Raw genomic sequence first — 20,796 nt, 5'->3', positions numbered from 1 at the left:
TCCAGTAATTCTTGCAGTCTAGTAGCAAACCTTGGGAGTGTTCAGCATTCAGCATTCAGTTTTTTTGCTAAAGTCCCACAACATATTTCCTTCGTATTGATCAATAATTAAAATGCCTACACCTGTCTATCTCAAAGTTAGGCACAGTGTAACAGGTAGAACATAGGGGCTAGTCATTAAAAACCTTGACTGGTGCAACAGCAAAAAGTAATCTGAATATATTATGTACTACTAGTAAATCTGTTGGATATAATTAATGGTTTCATCATACTGGAAATGTAAATTTTCCACTGAAATTCACCTATTGACCATGAAATATTATCTGATTTAAAGGCCAGGCATATCAGTTCTACATTACTAAGTAGGGATTTACAACATGGTTATATTTTCTTAGATAATGTCTCCTCCAGTGAGGTGGTAGCCAAACGACATAAAGCCCATCATAAATATAAAGACTATATTTCTTTTGTCTTGGTTTTAAAAAATGAATTATATGAATTCATAAAAAGTGAATTCTGTGAATTAATATCTTCAGCAAACAACGGCTACCCCCCTCACTGTGTTTTAGGCAAATATTCCACTAGTAAACATTTAATACATTTCATATCTGTGAAAGATCCCATGATATGATATAAAACCTGCATTATCCAGAAGAGAGGTGCAGCAATGAGCACAAGGTGGGGTACACTCTGGGCTGGATGCTCTGGGCTGGACAAATCTGGCTCTTGTTGGGTTGCTTTTGGATAAAGGAATCCAACTTTATATATATTGCTTACACTTATATAGCGCTTTTCTGGACACTCCACTCAAAGCGCTTTACAGGTAATGGGGATCCCCTCCACCACCACCAATGTGCAGCCCCACCTGGATGATGTGACAACAGCCATAGTGCGCCAGAACGCTCCCCACACACCAGCTCTCAGTGGGGAGGAGAGCAGAGTAATGATGCCAATTCATAGATGGGGATTATTAGGAGACCATGATTGATAAGGGCCAATGGGAAATTTGACCAGGACGCGGGGGTTACACCCCTACTCTTTTCGAGAAACGCCCTGGGATTCTTTTAATGACCACAGAGAGTCAGGACCTCGGTTTTACGTCTCATCCGAAGGACGGTGCCTGTTTACAGTATAGTGTCCCCATCACTACACTGGGGCATTAGGACTCACATGGGCCGCAGGGTGAGCGCCCCCTGCTGGCCCCACTAACACCTCTTCCAGCAGCAACCTTAGTTTTTCCTAGGAGGTCTCCCATCCAGGTACTGACCAGGCTCACACCTGCTGGGCTTCAGTGGGTTGCCAGTTGTGAGTTGCAGGGTATGGCTGCTGGCCATAGAGGGTTTAGAAGGCTTTAGAAGACTTTAGCAAGCAGGAAGCAACCATCCAATACCGGGCTAGTAATTGGGATAGGTGGGGATGGTTAATGCTCTGTGTTAAATCTGCTGTGACTGTTAAATCAGTGTGCATACCATGCTGTTACAGTATATGTTGCCTGTATTTTCTGAAGGCATACTTAATGGAAACCTTCCTACAACTGTGGCTTTACTGCTGATAGGGGAAGACTATAATGAAAAGGTCAGTTATAATAATAATAATAATAATAATTGCTTACACTTATATAGCGCTTTTCTGGACACTCCACTCAAAGCGCTTTACAGGTAATGGGGACTCCCCTCCACCACCACCAATGTGCAGCATCCACCTGGATGATGCGACGGCAGCCATAGTGCGCCAGAACGCTCACCACACATCAGCTATCAGTGGGGAGGACAGCAGAGTAATGTAGCCAATTCATAGAAGGGGATTATTAGGAGGCCATGATTGGTAAGGGCCAATTGGAAATTTGGCCAGGACACGGGGGTTACACCCCTACTCTTTTCGAGAAGCACCCTGGGATTTTTAATGACCTCTCAGAGAGTCAGGACCTCGGTTTTACGTCTCATCCGAAGGACGGCGCCTGTTTACAGTATAGTGTCCCCATCACTATACTGGGGCATTAGGACCCACATGGACCACAGGGTGAGCGCCCCCTGCTGGCCCCACTAACACCTCTTCCAGCAGCAACCTTAGTTTTTCCCAGGAGGTCTCCCATCCAGGTACTGACCAGGCTCACACCTGCTTAGCTTCAGTGGGTTGCCAGTTGTGAGTTGCAGGGTGATATGGCTGCTGGCACAAAGTTATCCTTTGTGGGATAGATAGGAGACATCTGTGTTCACTTTGCTCCGGGCTTCAGTGGGCTCTTAACCAACAAACAAGATGACCGGGTAGTCGCCCCCGATCCAGTGCCCTGTTGGTAAACTTTCCGACTACACTGTGTGTGATTACTGTTAGGATCTGATAAGAAACATGGAGGTCGGTTTGATCTTGTTCTTTACTGTGCATACAGTACCTGAAGGCAGAGAGACCAGGTTGTCCCAGAAGAGCTATCACATGGTTCTTTCAAGCTCACCTCAGCTCCTTGCTCTCATGTGGTCAGGACACCTGCGCTCATGAGTCCTTTATCCCCTCTCTGTCTCTGCAGGGGAAGCCCTAAGCAGGCAACATGTCACTAAGCACCTATTTCATTTGGATGCCTTACAGGCTAAAAACACATTTAATTCCTGCATTTAACTCCTAACAGAGCCAACCCATTTTTCCAGCCCGTTTAACCTCTGCTGCTTTCTCACATGGCTGTGCTCTGTGCCCTGGCCACTCTGCCTTGGCCCTGGCTGAAGTGCCAGCACAGCGCTCGAATGGAGTACAAGATGGCACTTTGCCCGTGACAGTTTCTGATTTTAGTATCAGTTTGTGTGGAGAAGATACTGCAGGTCGGAACGCAGAGCACAGCTTGGCCTTTTGCAACCTTGGCAGATGTCCATCCCTGTTATTGATGTTAAGCAAGTCAACATGACTTTGTGAGATACAAGGAAACTGGGGCACCCAGAGAAAACCCCCACAGCTACAAGCACACTCCACACAGAAGACACCCCTGCTCAACATTTAGCCCAGTTTAAAAGGTAAAAAATCTGATGTCCAAGTTGCACTCGATTACAGATTAAAACAGGAGAGAATAAAGACTCAAGGGAAAGTCTTGGTGATGTTCTGTGGTTGATTCGCAGATGTATGGTACAAGAACAAAAGTATTTGATGAACATAAATGAAATTTATTTTAATAAAAATTACATTTTCATATTCAGAAAAGGGTATACATTCAAGGCATTTCAACCTTCAACATACATTCTAAAAAAAAAAAATTACATTTTTAGTTAAAAAAAAATTAAGTTCTAATGGAGCCAAACAGATACTGTTCCCAAAGGCTCCATTGCCGACAGGCTGCCATTATTTTAAAATAAAACCCTGTTCAAGTCATTCTTGGTTGGAGAGGACAGACACTCCATGCTACAGAAAACAGAGAAGGATGTAAACTGCAGGACATGCCAGCAGCTGCTTCCCAGATCATTCGTGGAAACTCAATGTCCAGCGGTGGTATATAAGTGCGTAGAATCCAGTGTTCACATTACACAAGTCCCAACCCACAGTATAGTGTCCCCATTCAGCTAAGAGCAGAAACAGGCCCTCCCAGGACAGCAAAGGGGTCACGATCAAAGAAATTCCACTTGGAACTGAAAGAGGTGCAGAAAAGAGCAGCTCCAAACCCTCCTCCAAGCTATAGAAGCCATTTCCTCAGAACTACACACCCCTATTGTTCAGGCAGAAACACGTTGCGCTACATGAGCGTGCACTCGACCAGCTAGTAACTCGACCCCTTTATTACAGACACACCCAGCGTCTTAATGAGCCTTGACGCTGGGAGATTATTCCAGATCTGTCAGAAGACAGACAGACCTTGGAAGGAAATACCAGCTCAGAACAGGCCTCACTTGACACTTGTACTTGTGCGTTTTCAACAAGTTACCTCAAAGAAACAGTAGTGTCAACAACTCTGTCCCCGCTCCCATCTGGTACGAGAGGAGGAACGGGACAGTTTGACAGTTTGTGACCAGTGGGTAGAAGGGGCTGACCCGGCTGCGGGAGGACAGCGGTCTTCAGCCTGCAGGACTGACCTCTGCAGTCCCGGCCAGGGACGCAGCCCTGCGAGGGGCCGACTGTCTGGTCAGCGTTCAGAGGCAGATTTGGGGAGGGGGATTGGAGGGCTGCAGGAGGTCTGGGACTGCAAAAACAGGATCAGCAGGCCAAGTCACACAGTCTTTCAGGTCAAACGCCATGTCCCCTCCACCCACCCGCACGTTAAACGGGAATTAAACGTCTTGGTGCATGAGGAACTTCACCCTTCGTGCAAATAGCAAAAAAAAAAAAAGTTCTGTCTGTGCTAACGAGGGGAAAGAGGCCGGTCCTACAAAGCGCCCCCTCCGATCTCCCTCTTGTAGCGGCGGGTGAGGAGGTCGGCCTGTGCCGTGAGCTTGGACAGCACAGCGAACAGCCCCCGCAGGTGGTAGCGGAACTGGCTCTCCAGGTCGGCGTCGGCCTCGCCGGCGCCCCCCTCCCCCTCCTCCTGCATCACGGACACCCCCAGCAGGCCGGCGGCCCCAGCCCGCTCCCGCTGCCGGAGGCCCCACTCGATGTCGTTGCGGATGGACTTGAGCAGCAGGTAGTGCTCGTACAGGTCCCTCTGCTTGCCGGGACCGGCCGGCTCCTCCGAGCCCCGGAGGAGGGGGTGGTGGTGGTGGTGGTTGTTGTTGAAGTTGCTGCCCTGGGGGTCACCCTCCTCGTCCTCCAGGGGGACGTCCCGCAGAAGGCTGGGCACCAGGATGGTCTCGTCCATGTTGTTGGCGGCGGCGATGAAGCGCTGCATCACGCTGAGGACGGAGTGCCTGGCGTTGGAGGAGAACTCGCTGCAGAGCTGCATCATCATGGCGGCAGGAATGAGGGTCCCCACAGCAGGGGGCTGGGGAGCTGGAGACACGAGACGGCCCTCAGGAGCGGTGCAGGCAGGAGTGAGCAGAGCAGGAGACCTGGGGGAGGAACCTGGATTAATGAGCTGCACAGACACCATCATCCAAGGTGGGTACATGCCCCCATGCTTCATCAGGTCTCCCGCCCACAGAAGCAAAAAGCATCTTGTTTAACAGGCAACACACTGCTGGATAATGTCTCCTGAAGGGCTTGGGCTTGAATACAGACTAAAGTACATGGGGGGGGGGGGGGAGAAACTGTTGATGCTCCTGCATCAGCCTCTGAAATAAGCGACTCTTTATGAATGAGGTTATGCCTACAACAAGGGAGCACAGCAACTCTCGCTCAGAGCAGGAGAGGCATGCCCTTACATGGCGTGAAGTACAGAAAGACTTCACCGCGTTCCTGGCTGCGTACTGCTCGTTAGATATAAACACACACACACACCACAAGGGCTCTGGGCATTTCACTCCATCACCCCTACAGAGGGGAACCTGCGCTTTAGTCCCGGTATACCGGTCAAAGTCGGGTATTAGAGACGAAATGGGTTCATTTAACACACTTATCACCTTCTGGCCAAAACAAAGTTTTAAGGCAAGATACAATAAAGAACGAGCTTGAAGTGAAAGTCGAGAAACACAGCACAACACGACTATAACGGACAGTGTCCCCTTCATATTATATTTTAAGACTGCTCACGAACAGGTGCCAGGAGAACGTATGCGATACAAAACATTTTCGAAAACAAACATGAAGGCTTAAACTCACTGACAACTGCCCCCGCAACTAAGATAAAAAATACGCTTACATACCTGAACGCTTGGAGGAGTCAAGCCAAACGTAAGCTCGGTCAGTGTTCTAAAACCCCAGCATTAACAAAAACAACGAGAATCCCAGCACGACTCGAGCAACACTGCCAAGACAACACCGGCGCTTCCATTAGCAGGCTGAGCCGGTTCTCAGCTTTTTATACGGCGTGACCCGGCAGACTGGAAGGCTGGACCGTCAACACCCCGCGGTTACATCAGAGGCGCCGCTTTCTCTGCGCGGCCATTCGCCAGGACTGCTTGGCTCGCCGGCCAATGAGAAAACCCGGCCTGTGCGCGTCCGGACAGTACATGCGAATTAATGAAGGGTCCGGATTTACAGGCCCCGCCTTTCTCACCCAAGGAAACGTGCTGGTTTCGTCAGGCGAGGGCTGTGCTACATGCTGGCATTGAAGTGAGATGCACGGGCTTGCATACGGTTGATATAGCGCAACTCCGGTTACACAAATGTTCGATATATAATGCCTTGTTTAGAGCTGCTCTTGTCCTGTATCGAGCTAGGAATAATAACAGTTTATCCGCTTGTCTCTTAGGTTCAGTTGCTCGCTATGCACGCAAAGCAACGATGTAACTCAAACACGTCGTACAAGGGAAGTAATTGTAGCACTGTTTGTAATGCTCGGGTTGTCACCTCGCCACCCCGAGAGGATGCAGTTAGATTAACCGCACTCGGTTTCAGAGACAGCATGCAGCCGGCCCGGCAGTGTCTGCTTGTCCTGTTCATGGGCGAGAAACGTTCACTGTGAGAAATACGCTGGGATTAGACCAACGTTCTTCCCTAACATAACAAACCTAATTCCAGATTTCCCACTCCTGCCAGCATCAGAACAGCTCCCAGTCCTACTGGGAGAGAGGGGAGGGAACTCAATTGAGCTGCAGCCCAGAACGTGATCTCCTGTCACAGCCCGAGGAGCAGTGAACCTTTACCGTCTGTCAGTAATATTCTGTGTTTGTATTGTAAATGTCTGTAGAAGTTGTGTTAATTGTATACGCTTTTGGCAACACTGAAATTCATCGGTCATGCCTAGGCAGCTGTTTGAATTGAGCTGAAAGTGAATCGCAGTGCTGTGTGTTAGAAAGGAGGTCTCATTTTACAGTAGGAAGACGCGTTGCTTGTTTGAGTTCAGCAAGCACCCCGGGGTAGGGCAGTTCAAACTTCTTATCGCTCCAGGGTAAATAAACATTGCTTTATCGGGGATTGTTTTCTTTCTATTCCTGGAAGTTCAGTAGGCATGGCCCTGCTCGGAGTATTAGGTTCATTACACGTGCTGGAACAGCAGCCCCGAATCTCCGTGCACGGCGTCGTCATTCTTACCAGACGACAAAAAATCTTATTGCAAAGAAAGAGTACGGAAGACTAGCGTAAACAAATATTTTATTTTAAACTGATGAAGTCCACTTAAGAGTAGAATATTTATTTTTTGAATATTTGACACACCCGAAGGAGGCTCCACAGCCTAATTATTATTAAACGGAGCGGAGCTGAGCCTCCAGTCTAGGCGCACTGACTGAAGCGCATTCAATGCACTGGCGCCACCTGCTGGACTCGTTGATCTCTTCTCTTTGAGACCTGTCAAAGGAACCGTGATTGTTTAACACACCCGTGTCCGTCCGCTTTATGACCTGTATGCAAACAATAATTCACAAAACTGCAATCGGTAAAGAAAATGTTAGCTTTATTTTTCATTTTTTTTACATGCTGCTGCCGTATATTACTGGCAACCTTTAACACTGATTACGTTTCCGAAAGTAGTTTATAAGAGAAAAATACTACAATGAAACTTCTATTGCACTGTGCTCAGACTACAGCAATTAAAACAAAAGAAACAACGGACAGGCTTTAGCTTTGTATGCTTTGTAGCTTTTCACATTCGTTTATATGACAGTATTGCCCTGTTGCATTTCCATCTTGCTATGTTGTAGTTTTAGGGGCATCTCATCACAGCAGGCCCTGGGGGAAGTAACTTAGTGCTGCACAACCCCACCCAAGAACTACAAATTCCAGCATGCTAGTTACAGATCTTACCCTGATGAATTCCTCTAGTTTACATCAGAAGAACATAACACTTACCAACGAGAGGGGGCAATTCGGCCCACCTATCTTGTCTGGATTCAAGAGAATTTTGTCAAGTTTTTGTGTGCATTTCAAATGAAAATAAGAGAGAAAGCAGCCGGCTCTTCCCCTGCACTAAATTCACGCCGTGTCAAAGTCAAAGGCACTGAGGCAAAGTCTTCTACAGAACCAGCAGTGAAACAAACCAGTGGAAACGATGTGGAAGTGCACAGAGCACCAAGAACACGAGGCACTCTTTACACAAACAGTGGCGGGAGTGTGGAACAGGTTGCCCAGGCGTGCTGTTGCCGTAGAAGCCGATGCCCTGGCTTCCTCCATGAGTCTGCAGGATCAGACCCTGGGATCAATCAGCAACAAAGTACCAGAGGGGCCAAACCGGCCTCCCCTCGTTGGTCTCCATTTTTTCCTACACATCTCTGCCCCCCTGCTCTCCGCCAGCTCATGGCATGTCCGAAACAGTCCATGTGAACGGTCTGGGAATTTAAAAACAAATAATCCACCGTCGAAGGATGCAGTTCGTACTATGACAAGTGTTAGATGTGAAGAAATGTTTCTTCCTACAGCTACGTCAAAACCTAAAACACCTTGAACGTTTCAGTAATCGGGGAGATAGGACTGATGTCCTCGTGGGGAAAAACAACTATCTTAAATTCCCTTTAGTTTTCCAAAAGGAATACTGCTACAAATGGTAGCAGAAACTGATCACGTCACAAAAAGCAAAAATACATTATAGCAATGCAGAATATCTCCAACGCAATTTTTAATCTGCATTCCTACATTTACGATGAGTCACAAAAGTCAAATGTATTTTCTATTCTACAGAAATATTTCTGGGATAGTGAAGGAGAATGTTGCAACACTAAGAACTTTATTGCATGTAGTAGAGTAGTATTGACTTGTGTCTCATAGCTTATCACTATCACAATGCAGCTCATTAAGTTTCTAAAAGACAAAAAGCGCTAATTATAGAAGAAATGTCAACTCTTAAAGCATGTGATGAAAATCAAATACAGGCACGTCAGCTTATCTTAGCCAAGTTTCAAGAATGCTGAAGGCGAATGCACAGGCATTTTAATAGCTTCTTCAATGGCACTGCTTTGTTACGGTACATCATTTATAGAGAGATGTGCAAAGTTAGTGTTTTAACAGATTAGCTGGGAATGGTGTTTAACAAAGATGGAAAAATTATTGGAAAGACTAATGGAATCAAGCCATTCTCTCTTATGACAGAGGTGCTCATGTAGACAACTGTTGTTGCTGTGTTTGGCACGTTCTGCACAATGATGTCCCCTTTAAATATCAAATTTCAGCAATGGTGTACCTTGATAATAAAAATAGCATAGCTTCAGATGCTTTCAAAACACTTTTTGTTTGGTAAATTGTCTTTTGCCTCTCCCTCTATCTGGTACCCAGTAAAAGTTTAAAAAAATTAAAGTGAAGAACAAGTTCCCTAAAACAATACAAAAATTAAAATGGCCAATAAGGCCTCCCTTTGAGCTGGCTCCTTGCAGACAGAACACCAGTATCCTGAAAGAGAAAGGACCTTGGTGATTTTCATGCAAAGATCTTCAACTGCTCAATGCTCAAAAGTATTAAGTGGAGAGGTACCACAAAAACAAACAAAATGATAATTCAGACAAAATTAAATAAAAAGCGGGTAAAGCAAATTACTGATAGTAAGTGAAGGAGAGAAGAAAGCACAGCAAGATATAACAAGTCTGAATTACACAGAGCGCACAGAAAACTAGCTGCTGGAGCTCTGCTGTCCTGTTTACTCTGTGGCATAGGTTACACTGATACTACCAATAGAGACAGGGCCACAGAGGCCTGGCTAAAGTAAGGGCCACTCCTGCCCAGACACTATTTTACAACAAAGGCAATATTCCACAATCGAGTTAAAAGCAGATGGAACAGGCCGACGATTAGGCAGCGAGGAGAAACCATCAAATCACAGGGTGAGGAAGGGAAAATCCGGACACCATCTGGACAGAGGTGGAAGTACAGTGGTTCTGTCGTGGTCAGGTGATGTGCTGGGGAGAACTGGGCAGGAGCAGCTGCTGCACTTGGGCTTGTATTGTCCTCATTTTTAAAGATGTGCAGATGCACAGACTCAAAATATCTGTCTTCCCGCAGGCCAGCGCAGAACAGATAATGCATATTTATATGGAAAGCACAGATTCAAGCCGCCATCTTGCAGCACAGAACTCAGGATGTCATCACATTTTCCTTCAACAAAATCTGCACGTTTACCACCGAGCAAAAGACAATTTCTAGCGATTGTCCCGGATCCCCCAGGGGCCGTACCTGTATGCGACTGCTGCTACACCATCTCATACTGGTTGTTCGTGATGTACCGCGACAGACAGCACGCCAAGAAGATTCCAATGAGCTGTGCAGGAAATCAAGCAATTTTATTACACCCCAATAATGCGTTTCCATGCTGCGCTACTCCGCGTGTGAACGTCTGAATCGGAGATGTGGCATTTATTCCTTTCAAGGTTATTTAATTGCAGTAAGCTGTCTTCGGCTCCACATTCTGCAGAAGTATGCAGTGTAGCACTTTCACACTTCTTTCTAAATGACTCTTTGATCCCAGATGAAAGACAATCCCAGTTCCCTCCTCACACATCTAATCTAAGCTGCTAAATTCAGATTGAGGCCTCCACTCACTCACATCATACCTACACACAGGTCTAGGTCACACACTATCAGGATTACTGGCCTGCTCCTGTGCCTCGCATGCCCACACCCCGCAGAAACCAAACTCTGTGGCTTGGGTGGACGCACCTGGAAGAAAGCGATTCCAAAGGAAATCCCTGCGATGATCCCCAGGTTGGACTCCATCACGGTGGTGACCAGAGAGATGCAGCCCTAGAAGAGGGGAGGAGGTGAGACCAGCTGTGCAGCCTGTGACGGAGAACAGGCCGGTCCTCCAAGCAACCGGGACACAACAATACGTGCTCTGGAGCTTCGAAACAAGAAAGCACCGCTATCTATCACTGATAAGCAGGTTCATTTCTAAACAAGATTGGATTCAAATGCTGCCTGTTCTAGTCTGGCACGTCAGTAATGGAGAGGCGTCCTGCCTGCTGGACTGAGCTCCAGCTCACAGCCCCCTCTAGGGGTCAGACAGTGCTGGCAGGACACGCAGGGAGAGCCGCCTGGGCCTTTCTGCCCTGGACCCGTGTGGAGGAATTAAAAATAAAGCATCAAGGAGACGCGATCCTGAAGCACCTCCATAATCTCACTACCTTCCCTCTTTGCATTTGGGGTTTTCTGGAAGCACGAAGCCCCACTGCGATACCCTGAGGCTTTACTTTCCCCAGAAGAGAAGTCTGTTTTCCCTTTGTCTTCACTCGGCTGTATGATGACCCGTGTCGGGCCGGGGAGCGATCTGGAGGACAGCGGCGGGGCTCACCGTGGGGTACACCTCGCCGGCAGCCTTGGTCATGTTCCTCAGGGCGTCGGTCGTGCAGCTGGAGGGGCTCCTGCAGCAGCTCTTGGGGATCCCGTTCATCTTGAAGTACTCCGTGGGCCCCCAGTCGGTGTAGTTCTGCACCCCACAGCACTTCAGCTACACACGGGAGAGGGCAGAGGACGTCACTCACCCCACGAAAGCCCACATAATACTACTCATTCACAGGGCTTAGGACTTTTGCACACTTACATTCCTCTGAATGGTGTCCACGGCGCCGCTTCTAGCATTTGTGCCATTGTAATTGTTTACCGCGTCTTCGTAGGTGGTCTTCAGTATCTCCTTTATCTGAAAGGCCAAACCGTGGTTATCTTAACAGCACAGCTCAGGTGTAAATCCTGAAAGCAAAGTCAATTTCTTATCAGTCAGGACGAGGTCCACCGGAGTCTGGTTCAAAGTGCCAGGTATCACAAACCCATGGCGAGACAAAGGAAAATCCGATTTCAAACACATTCGAGCCTTGGGGATGGTGGAGGGATCAAATGCTCAGAGAGAGGACTTCTTGCTATTGCAATGAAAGAATGAAACAGATAGGTGTCGGGGGGGCGCTGGCTCCAGGAAAGCTCCGTGCGGAACGCTGTACCTCATGTCTGAAGAGGAAGCCGGAGATCCCAGCCACAAGCTCAGCCAGGAACACCAGGGTGAGGAACATGGCATACTGTAGAAAGAGAGAAACACACTGCGGTGATGCACACAGCCACCGCCTGCTGGCCTGCGCGCACAGGATTTAGAGAGAGCAGTCTCAAACAGCCCTCAGAAAACAGATATACCATCAACACAAAAGGTGAAATTAGCTACAGCTCAGGTTTTCAGAGTTTGTTCTCTGCGCACTGCGCTTGAGAGAATCTAAACTTCAGCACGCGTCAAACAGGGCTGCCCCTCCTGCAGAGCTTGGCTATGGTGTGGAAAGTGCTGTGAAAAAAGAACAACTAGTGAGAATAAACGGGCCACTCTGTCATTTACCAGCTGGAGCCCTACAGGCCAGGCTGACCAGGGACCAGTTTCCGGCTCGGAACCTGCCCTCGTCGCTTGTTGAAGGAACGACGCAGAAGAGAGAAAACTTTTTTAAAAAAGACACGGCCATATTCCTGCAACGGGCCCGTCGTGACGGGACCCTCTCCTCGGGCCTGGCTGGCCTGCAGCGATACGGGCGGCGGAGACGCGGGTTCGAGGCGCGCTCACCAGCTTGAGCATCCAGGGGCTCCCCCGGCACGTGGCGAAGCAGCCGAAGAGGCCGAAGATGACGATGATGGCGCCTGTGCCGATCAGCACGTAGGGGGCGTTGGTGCTCTTCTCCACGGCCACAGAGAAGTAGGCCTCCAGGCTCACCTTCCCCCACACGCCCACAGCCAGCAGGATGACCCCTGTGAGCTGAGAGCAAGGCCGGGTCAGGACGCCCCCCCCACCGGCCAGAGGGGCTACGTCAAGCTCGGCGGGGGCTCGGACACGCTCGATGTGCTGGGAGACTGACCGCAGCTGAGCACGAGGGCACTGCTGCTCAGCCGGCTGTCCCTTTATTCAGCCCAACAAGTCTTCCAACAGTGTCTCAAAACCGAGCCGCCGGTTAACAGCTCCTGTTCACCCACTGCTGCTGTGGTTGTGGGCGCTAAGACTCTCGTCCAGCTTAGCACTGGGACTGACCATGAAGATCTCTCATGCATCTCCACCCCACACGAGTTCAGCAGCTGGCCTGGCAGCCCACCCAACAACACATCCCAGGGTGTTTCTCAAAAAGAGTAGGGGTGTGACCCTGGGGTCCTGGCCAAATTTCCCATTGGCCCTGACCAATCATGGCCTCCTAATAATCCCCATCTATGAATTGGCTTCATTACTCTGCTCTCCTCCCCACTGATAGCTGATGTGTGGTGAGCGTTCTGGCGCACTATGGCTGCCGTCGCATCATCCAGGTGGGGCTGCACATTGGTGGTGGTGGAGGGGAGTCCCCATTACCTGTAAAGCGCTTTGAGTGGAGTGTCCAGAAAAGCGCTATATAAGTGTAAGCAATTATTATTATTATTATTATTATTATTAACAAAGCCTCACCAGGACTGCCATGCCTCTCCAACATTTCTAATGCGCTCAAGCCTAAAACGCCAAACTCAAGGGCAAAACAAAAAGCATCATAGGTGTCGCCAGTGTCCTTCACTGGCGGGCAAATTAAAATCCTTGTGCACAGTACGTTCACGCTGTCCTGCGTGATGCAGAAATCTCTGCTTCAATAAAGCAGTAAATAACAGGTGATAAGGTGTTATAAGTCCAGTCCAGAGGTGTTGTTCTGGACTTTGAACGGGAGGCGTCCACGTTCACAGAGATATCTGTACGATCTGAAAGGTTTCGATAAAGCAGGTGATTCAGTCCATCTAACTCCTTTGGTTCACAGTACATTATTAAAATACAATTGTTAGTTTCACACCTACAGTGGTTTTCATCTCCATGAACCCCAAAGGTGCTCCACACACAGTAGGGAACACACTTGTCCCCCACCGAGGTGCAGCCCCTCGGCACAGCAGTGGAGAAGTAAAAAACTGCTTCACAGAGCGCAGGGGGTGTTTTGCAAGGCCAGACTGCAAACACCCAAAGTACAGTTTAGCCCAGACACTGTGGTTAACACCCCTACTCTTACAGTGAATTGGGACCTTTAATGACTAGTCAGGATGTCCGTGTCATGTCTCATCTCAAGGACAGATCCTCTTGGAGCACAGACAAGTCTCTGAGCAAGAAGCTCAGCCTCGCTCCGCTCCTGAACGCTAACCAGATCCGGACATAAGGTGGCCAGGCTGTCTTCAAGCAATAATAATTAATACCATCAACAAGTTGCTGATTGATCCGAGAATCTCTTTCCACCACTTCTTGAACAAAGCCAGCGAATCGGCTTCAAGAACGTGGCCTGGCAGCTCGCTGGGGGAAAGATGTGCCCCCCTGTTCTCAGATGAATACTGTAGGTCTCTCTCGCTCACTGCAAGTCTTGAATTAGCAGTTAGTCCAAAATAGAGAAAAACAAAACGCAAGTGGGAGAAATGTTCGTGGAGTGTTAATGTGTTAGTGTGTGCTGGCTTCCCATGATTCACACTGAGGGAATGTAATTACACCCTGGCACACATACACAGTACATATATAAAGCAAAAAGACACACGAGCTTACACTAAAATGTGCAAACAGTCAATCTGTCTGTTGACTTGGTAGATGGACAAGATACTAACCGGAGTGCTGGCTCTTTCAGCCCTTACAGAAATACAGATCAATGCCTGCATCCTTGAGGCAGCTAGAGGATGTTCTGGCCATTGAGGTGACATTAATACCTGACAAACTGCAGAATCCACTCAAGGGGATCTCCTCTTTACATTCTACTTCAGTAGCCATGTATGACTGTCCATTGTTTTTGTCTTTGGCTGTTTAAATTGTAAAGTGTCTTGAGGTGATAACAAGGCTCATTACAAGGCTCGATATCAAATAAATAATATAGTGGAAAACTGCTTTAAAATAAAGGAAATGCTTTAGTTAATGGTTTTCAGCTCCCCAGATCGGAGGCATCCTTCAGTGGTTGAAACCTTGATGGCACTGACAATGCCCGGCTTACATCCAATACCACAGCTGAAAGTCTGATCAAACCATCAGTCGTACAAAAGTCGTATTAAAAATGGAAACGGCGAAAAAGTTGATCAGAATTATTGTCCGGTAAAAAAAAGTAAAAGTTTTTATAAATAAAGCATTTTTTTCGTAAGTTATTTTAAAGGCCAAAGTATTTTTAAATGGTGGAGACGTTTTTAATTTTTAGAAGTGGCATGCAGAGCCTATGCACGCAGAAAATACAAAGACGCCGAAGAGCAGTCGCCTTCTCCGAACGAAAACGTCGCACGAAACTTCGGAGTAACCCATCGATAACTCCAGGCTCACGCAGAAATGCAACAATTTAGAGAGCGGAGCATACACCCGTACACGTGAATGTGATGACGTCGGCTAGGACTTTTAATTTCTAAACTGGACTTTTTAGTACAGTACAGACTTCCACCCAGGCAAACTGATCGCACCCCTAATGCGTTAAAACAGTAACGCATATCCACGCATGCATTCTTCCTGGGCAACAGGCGAAGGGCTGGACAACGTGGAAACGTATCCTAATTCAAATAAAAACGGATATTATTTTAAGGAAAACGCTACGCGTCCTGTTCTGCGCCGTAGTTTTGCTTTCGCCCCGCTAGTCCTTTGTTCTGCCGCATCCCCAGGACGGACACCCCGACTCACCCAAAAGATGAGGCTGTAGGAGATGAGGAAAGTCTTCAGACATGTTATCACAGGCTTCGTCTGCAGCCGCCTGGATGGAGAAGACATGATGCCTGCCCTTCTCTTTTTTTTTTTCTTCCCCCACAAGAGTTCTCTAATTTCGCAACTCCGGAAAAGAGTCCCAAACTTTTTTTTTTTCCCCGTGGCTGCAAAACTTTCACTCGGCAGCTTCCAAGCAGAAGGGAAATGTCGTCACTCTTTCCCAGACCGCTCTTCGGTGGGGTGGGGGTTCCTACTGGAAGCGCGTCTGTGCCCCGGGGCGCTGCAGTGGCGCCGGCCCAGCGCCAGGGGGCGGTCTTGCTGGGATCAGTCAGGAGGACCTGGTCACTGCTGCTGTTGCGGACGGAGGTGCAAATAAGGCGCGCAGGGAGGCGGTACTTGGAGAAGCCGTTTCCAAATTAAACGTTTTCTTTCTTTATTATTTGTTTGTTGTTTTGTTTTTTTATTTCTTCAAATGCCCAGTGGCTTCGTATTTTAGAGTTGGCGTTGGTAATCGCCAAGCCTGGCCCACGTTGGGCCCAGCTGGGCTCGGTGACAGTTTAACGTTACGTGGCACGATTGGCGACACCACACGACACGTCCTAAGTGAGCGGGACGCCTGGACAGGGGTGCCCTTAAACTGGAAGCCGCTCTTGTGCTCATTTAGAGATTTCACCCCTCGGAGTAAGATCGGTTCAAGCGCCCTGCCGGTTTGCTACGCACAGGCGCCAATCACCGAAAAACTAACTTCACAGATGAACGTTTTTCCGTTCAACAGCGCGTCTAAAAATCTCAAGAGTATCACAGTGAACCCCGGCTCACATGACTAGGCTAATTATCATAGCAAGTTATTTAATTTCCCCGTTCAGCTTGTTTTAATGTTATAAAAAGCTTCAGTATTTATTGTTAGAACATGTAATTTTAGCCATTTTAAATTGCAGTGTCAACATATCCTATATATGAATATGCAGTAACTCCCCTTCTGGCGTCAGAGCGCCATCTACTGGCCGGTAAAGCGTCGATACAAATAATGCGGTTAGCAACAGCTGCGTCGCCATTCGACTGCCTGCAAATTAAAAACTTGGTTGGTCATGAACGAAGATACTAATAGTTTAAATTGATAGGTTCACTCGCTAGTATTTATCATCGTTTTATTAAATTGAGAGATGGGTTTTTAATTTTTGCATAAAATGGACGTAATCTAATCTTCATCTCAGTATAGAGAGTATGTGCATATACATTTCTGACAGTAATATATGTAGTATATATAGCCAAAAAAGTAATTGCGAACATATTACCTAATTCGACATGACTGTACTGCGTCTAATGTATTCGGACACGTTTCTTTTGGCCTCAAGGAAATGAACACCTGGCCTCCTTTCAATTAGAATATTAATACAGTAGTTTAATTTTCTCAAATGCGTGTTTTTGGATGACTCTGCTTGAGTGGAGATTTTCTAAGCAATGCAATGTTTCACAATCCGGATTGTCTGACGTGAAATGCATCAGATATATCAAATGAGTCTGGTTTTCCACTAAATGGCGTTCATGGGATTGAGTTGCGTTTCCACTCTTCCTACAAAACTGTTCATGTCACCATTTAATGGAGCTGGGTGTTGAAACAAGGCGAGCAAGACTCGTGGAAGAAATACGCACTTTGGTGTAAAAACAGCGAAAGTTGATAACTTTAATGGTAATAAAATGTGGAATTAAAACTACAAACCCGGAAAGTGGTAACGCAGATGAAAAACGTTGAGGAAGGAAACGTCGCTAAGTAGTCACGGTCATATTGACATGTTTATCTGGTATAAACGTTGAAAAGTTAACTAAGCGGAATTCTAATGGCAGAACTGTAGTAAAACGTGTTAGTCGCGTATCCTACAGTGCGAGAGTTAAAATGAGAACTCCTTCTAACCCACAGAGCTGGGATGTTGTGTACCCATGACTGGACAAAATTATTTACTGTAATTACTGTCAAGCAACACCCTCTGAGCCCCTTGTTTCTTTAAAAGCGGGGGACGAGGGCTTCTGCCAAAACTCTGGGCGCAGATGCGAAACTCAGTAATCGACTCCAGCGGCGCCGCGCTCAGCCAAACCGAGTGGGAAAGGGGGGAAGACCGTCAGCCTGTCGTGTTTTCAGACAGAGGTAAATCATCATTCGTTATTATTGTTGCTCGCTACATCGTCATGATCATAAGTCAGTCTTTTACCGACGATAATATTTTTTTTTTTGTCTGGGCTGTTGTCTTCTTGACAGAGTAACTTCAGAAGCCCTCTTGGCTTTTTCTGGAAACGTGTGTTGGAAGTGAATCCGTCGCCCGTCTGTGCTGTGGCGCGCACCTTCAATAATGCTCTTTGTTCGGGGACATATTTGTAAAAACACTTATGTTGCGCTATGACGCGACAGGTTTTCACCGAGGCCACGTTTCCCGGTTTGTAATAAGTGATTTCCAATTCATGTCACGCATTGCAAGCCTTCTGCACCTTTTGTTGACGTTGTAGGGGAAATGATCAGTTTGTCCCTCTGAAAAGTATTATTGTTTTTGTCGTTTTTTATTCTTGACGCGGCCTTGAAACCCCAAGGCAAAGAGATGTCAAAACCGAGCTTTCTGCTGCTGCTGGAGGTGTGTGCCCTTGCTGAGGTGCTCGGATTGACCGGCGAAGGTAAGGAGTTGTGATGAACTGTCAAACGTGAAAACTGTATGCCCAGCCTGAAAGGGAGCTTGCACGGCGTTACCGGCTTTGAGAAAGCACGGACTTCTCAAGTCCACCGTTCAAGGCAACGGCACTGTAGAACGAAGTCATCTATTGAGATGACATTTGTTTTTTCCAAAAAACAAAATGACAGCTTTATAATATTAACGACGGTGCTCTCAAGGCTTCAAGCATGTGCTCTCAGGCTGTCTCCACATGCCTGAACAGCAGGAACTGTGCTGTCGATGTCACAGCCCGCAGGAACATTATCTTTGTGCTGTGGGTTTGGAATACTCCTCACAGCTGCGGAATCCAGCGCGCTGGATTCTCACACGTTTGAATCAACGTCTCCCCCCGTAGTCGCCGTCTCCCCCGGGGATGCCCGCATGTCCTGTAGTTTATATAATCCTTTCTGCATGGAAAAACCACCGTCACCACAGCCAACAAGTCGTCAATTGGATGCAGCTGTGGCAGAGACTGGCTGCTGCAGAGATACACGGGGCAGATATTCTTTGGTAACAGTCTGTGTCTGCATGGCCGTCTGATTTTAAATCAGTCAGTTAAACTGGCTCCCTCTCGTACATCATTACAGGTGTTGGACGTGTGAAGGGTAGTGTCTTCCCAGAGAGTAATTAGTGACAGACCCAAATGTAAAATGCGGCATCCCCTATAAAATTAGTGTAATTGAGCTTCTTTCACGAGGTACCGCCCTAACTGTGCATGTACTTTGCTCCACCGTATCCTAAAGGAATTTATAGACCCATTACATTGAGGCAGAAGATTGGGCCCTGCCTGTAATATAATCGGTATGTTATTAAGTGATTCAAATACAGCTTGCTGCTTCAATTGAACAAGAGTAAAGTAACCACTCCAAAGCCAGCGATTAAAGACAACATCCCCTCTTCCTTATCCAGGAGAAATCTGACTCCCTGTGGCCTTTCAACTTTTCTTGTTCCAGTGAATTTCTCCACAGGGAGACCTCCCTCCTCAGAATGTGCCTTTGTAATTAGAATCCCTTGCATTTATATATATATAGTGCTTTTCATTACAGAATAGCAGCTTGAGAAATAGTATTTAAGAGTGACATTGGCAGCTTGTAACTCTGTTAGTTTCAAGCAGATCAGTGCTTTAGACACTAATCCAGTGAATAAACAAGACTGGGAAAGCACTTGGTTAAGTTTATTCAGTTTGTAAGCATTCAGCTTCGTGGGCTTAATGTTTTGGGCCTGTTCTCCTGGGTGTGGTAGCATCACATTGTTACACAGTATCACGGTGTGTCTTCTCTGGAGTTTCCCATTACTTGCAAAATGAATGTGATTACAGCGTGAGGTGTACTGTGAATTTACTCCTAGTTCATCACAGGTCACTGCAGTGAAGATCTGTAAGGGTTTCATGAGTTCTGTAATAGCTGCGTGGAGAAACATTCAGGATGATGTCTTCAGTGCTCCAAGTAAAAATGATCTGGACTGGTAGTTGCTGTTCTGCAGAGACTCCCGGTTAATTCCATTAAACCAGGAGTCTAAATGTTTGGGTATTTTATTCACAGTACCGCATACTGTAATTATACCAGTTCCACTCTAAATGGAAAATCGGATAACTTTCTCCTCAAAAGAATTATTGTGCAGAGAACCAAAACAGAATACCAAAATTGCCTTTCTTTAGGGAGCTGTTGCACAATTTAAGAGGGCAAAGTTATTATGTCTCTGCAGCCTCAAAGAAAGAAAGCAACAATCATGACAGTCACTGCAAATTAATGGAACGAAGAGCTGCTTTAAATAGCATCTTAAATTCCTTAATACAGATCGTATGGGGATCTGCCCTCCCAGAATAAAAATATAAATAGCACCAGCAATTATATCCTGTGCCCCTGGTTGCACGTCCCTGGGGTGTAATGACAGGATGCAGCTAAACAGAGCAGCTCCCCGTGTTGAAAATCTCCACAGCAGAGAGACCCAGGGCTGCAGTGACCTGTCGTTAAAGGACTTGAATGTCACCTTGCCAAACAGGGATGAACAATGCCGTGTCACGTGTTGAAACTGCTGAACCCATCTACTGTCCATTGCAGTTCTGTACAGACACAGTCACTGTGACTCTGTGCTGGGTGTGTGTGCCAGGAGTCCATCAGTCCTAGTGTGGAGCTGGGACTGTCTGGAGCTGGTGCCGGGTCTGGGCAGTGGTCAGGCCATGATGACAGGCTGATGACAGGAGGATTCTCATTCCCCTTTCTGCTAAGTCACGACAAGGCTGAAACAGGACTGTCCACAGCATTCTTCACTCTTAATTCTCATGGGTGAAAAGGAACCAGTACGTCACGGGATGTTTTTTGCTTTCAGAATTTCATTTTTAGCACAGTCTTTTCTTTACAGTTCAACTGTTTCAGGTCTTTAGGAAAGCTTACTCTCCTGGATCCAAAGAAGTAGGCTTATAACATAAACTACCACGTGACCTACAATATATTGTCTTATTTTTTTTTTACTTCAGTAATATGATTGGTAGTCCAAATATTTTCCGCATGTCGTCAGCCTGTCATGGAGTCTGTCTCACACTTAGTGGAACACTGCAGACAGTGTTAGA

At 47.1% G+C, this 20,796-nt stretch overlaps 3 protein-coding genes across 4 annotated transcripts in view; 1 reads left to right on the top strand and 2 right to left on the bottom strand.

The window, feature by feature from the left end:
• Positions 1–3,121: 3,121 nt before the first annotated feature.
• Positions 3,122–5,974, bottom strand: mid1ip1l (MID1 interacting protein 1, like). The gene is made up of 2 exons (XM_088597411.1): positions 5,705–5,974; positions 3,122–4,951 (listed from the first exon to the last, which is right to left on the bottom strand). The coding sequence occupies exon 2, from the start codon at positions 4,849–4,851 to the stop codon at positions 4,333–4,335; it is 519 nt and encodes a 172-aa protein (XP_088453537.1). The 5' UTR covers positions 4,852–4,951; positions 5,705–5,974; the 3' UTR covers positions 3,122–4,332.
• A 1,404-nt stretch (positions 5,975–7,378) lies between these two features.
• Positions 7,379–15,762, bottom strand: tspan6 (tetraspanin 6). The gene is made up of 8 exons (XM_088597410.1): positions 15,511–15,762; positions 12,451–12,639; positions 11,852–11,926; positions 11,461–11,556; positions 11,212–11,367; positions 10,581–10,664; positions 10,098–10,182; positions 7,379–9,320 (listed from the first exon to the last, which is right to left on the bottom strand). The coding sequence occupies exons 1-7, from the start codon at positions 15,595–15,597 to the stop codon at positions 10,114–10,116; spliced, it is 756 nt and encodes a 251-aa protein (XP_088453536.1). The 5' UTR covers positions 15,598–15,762; the 3' UTR covers positions 7,379–9,320; positions 10,098–10,113.
• Positions 15,763–16,620: 858 nt separating this feature from the next.
• The window catches only part of srpx2 (sushi-repeat containing protein X-linked 2), a 16,172-nt gene continuing 11,996 nt past the window's right edge, over positions 16,621–20,796 (top strand). Inside the window, exons 1-2 of one of the 2 annotated variants that reach the window (XM_088597404.1) lie at positions 16,621–17,674; positions 18,112–18,192. In XM_088597404.1, the coding sequence (XP_088453530.1) occupies positions 17,578–17,674; positions 18,112–18,192 (178 nt within the window). In that variant the 5' untranslated portion in view covers positions 16,621–17,577. The remainder of the gene's footprint in view (positions 17,675–18,111; positions 18,193–20,796) is intronic. The other variant, XM_088597405.1, reaches the window with a different exon arrangement.

This window comes from Lepisosteus platostomus, chromosome 10 (assembly GCF_059453375.1).
Source record: "Lepisosteus platostomus isolate fLepPlt1 chromosome 10, fLepPlt1.hap1, whole genome shotgun sequence".
NCBI lineage: Eukaryota > Metazoa > Chordata > Actinopteri > Semionotiformes > Lepisosteidae > Lepisosteus > Lepisosteus platostomus.
Note: the sequence above shows the minus strand (reverse complement) of the source record. Positions and strands in the feature narration are given on the sequence as shown.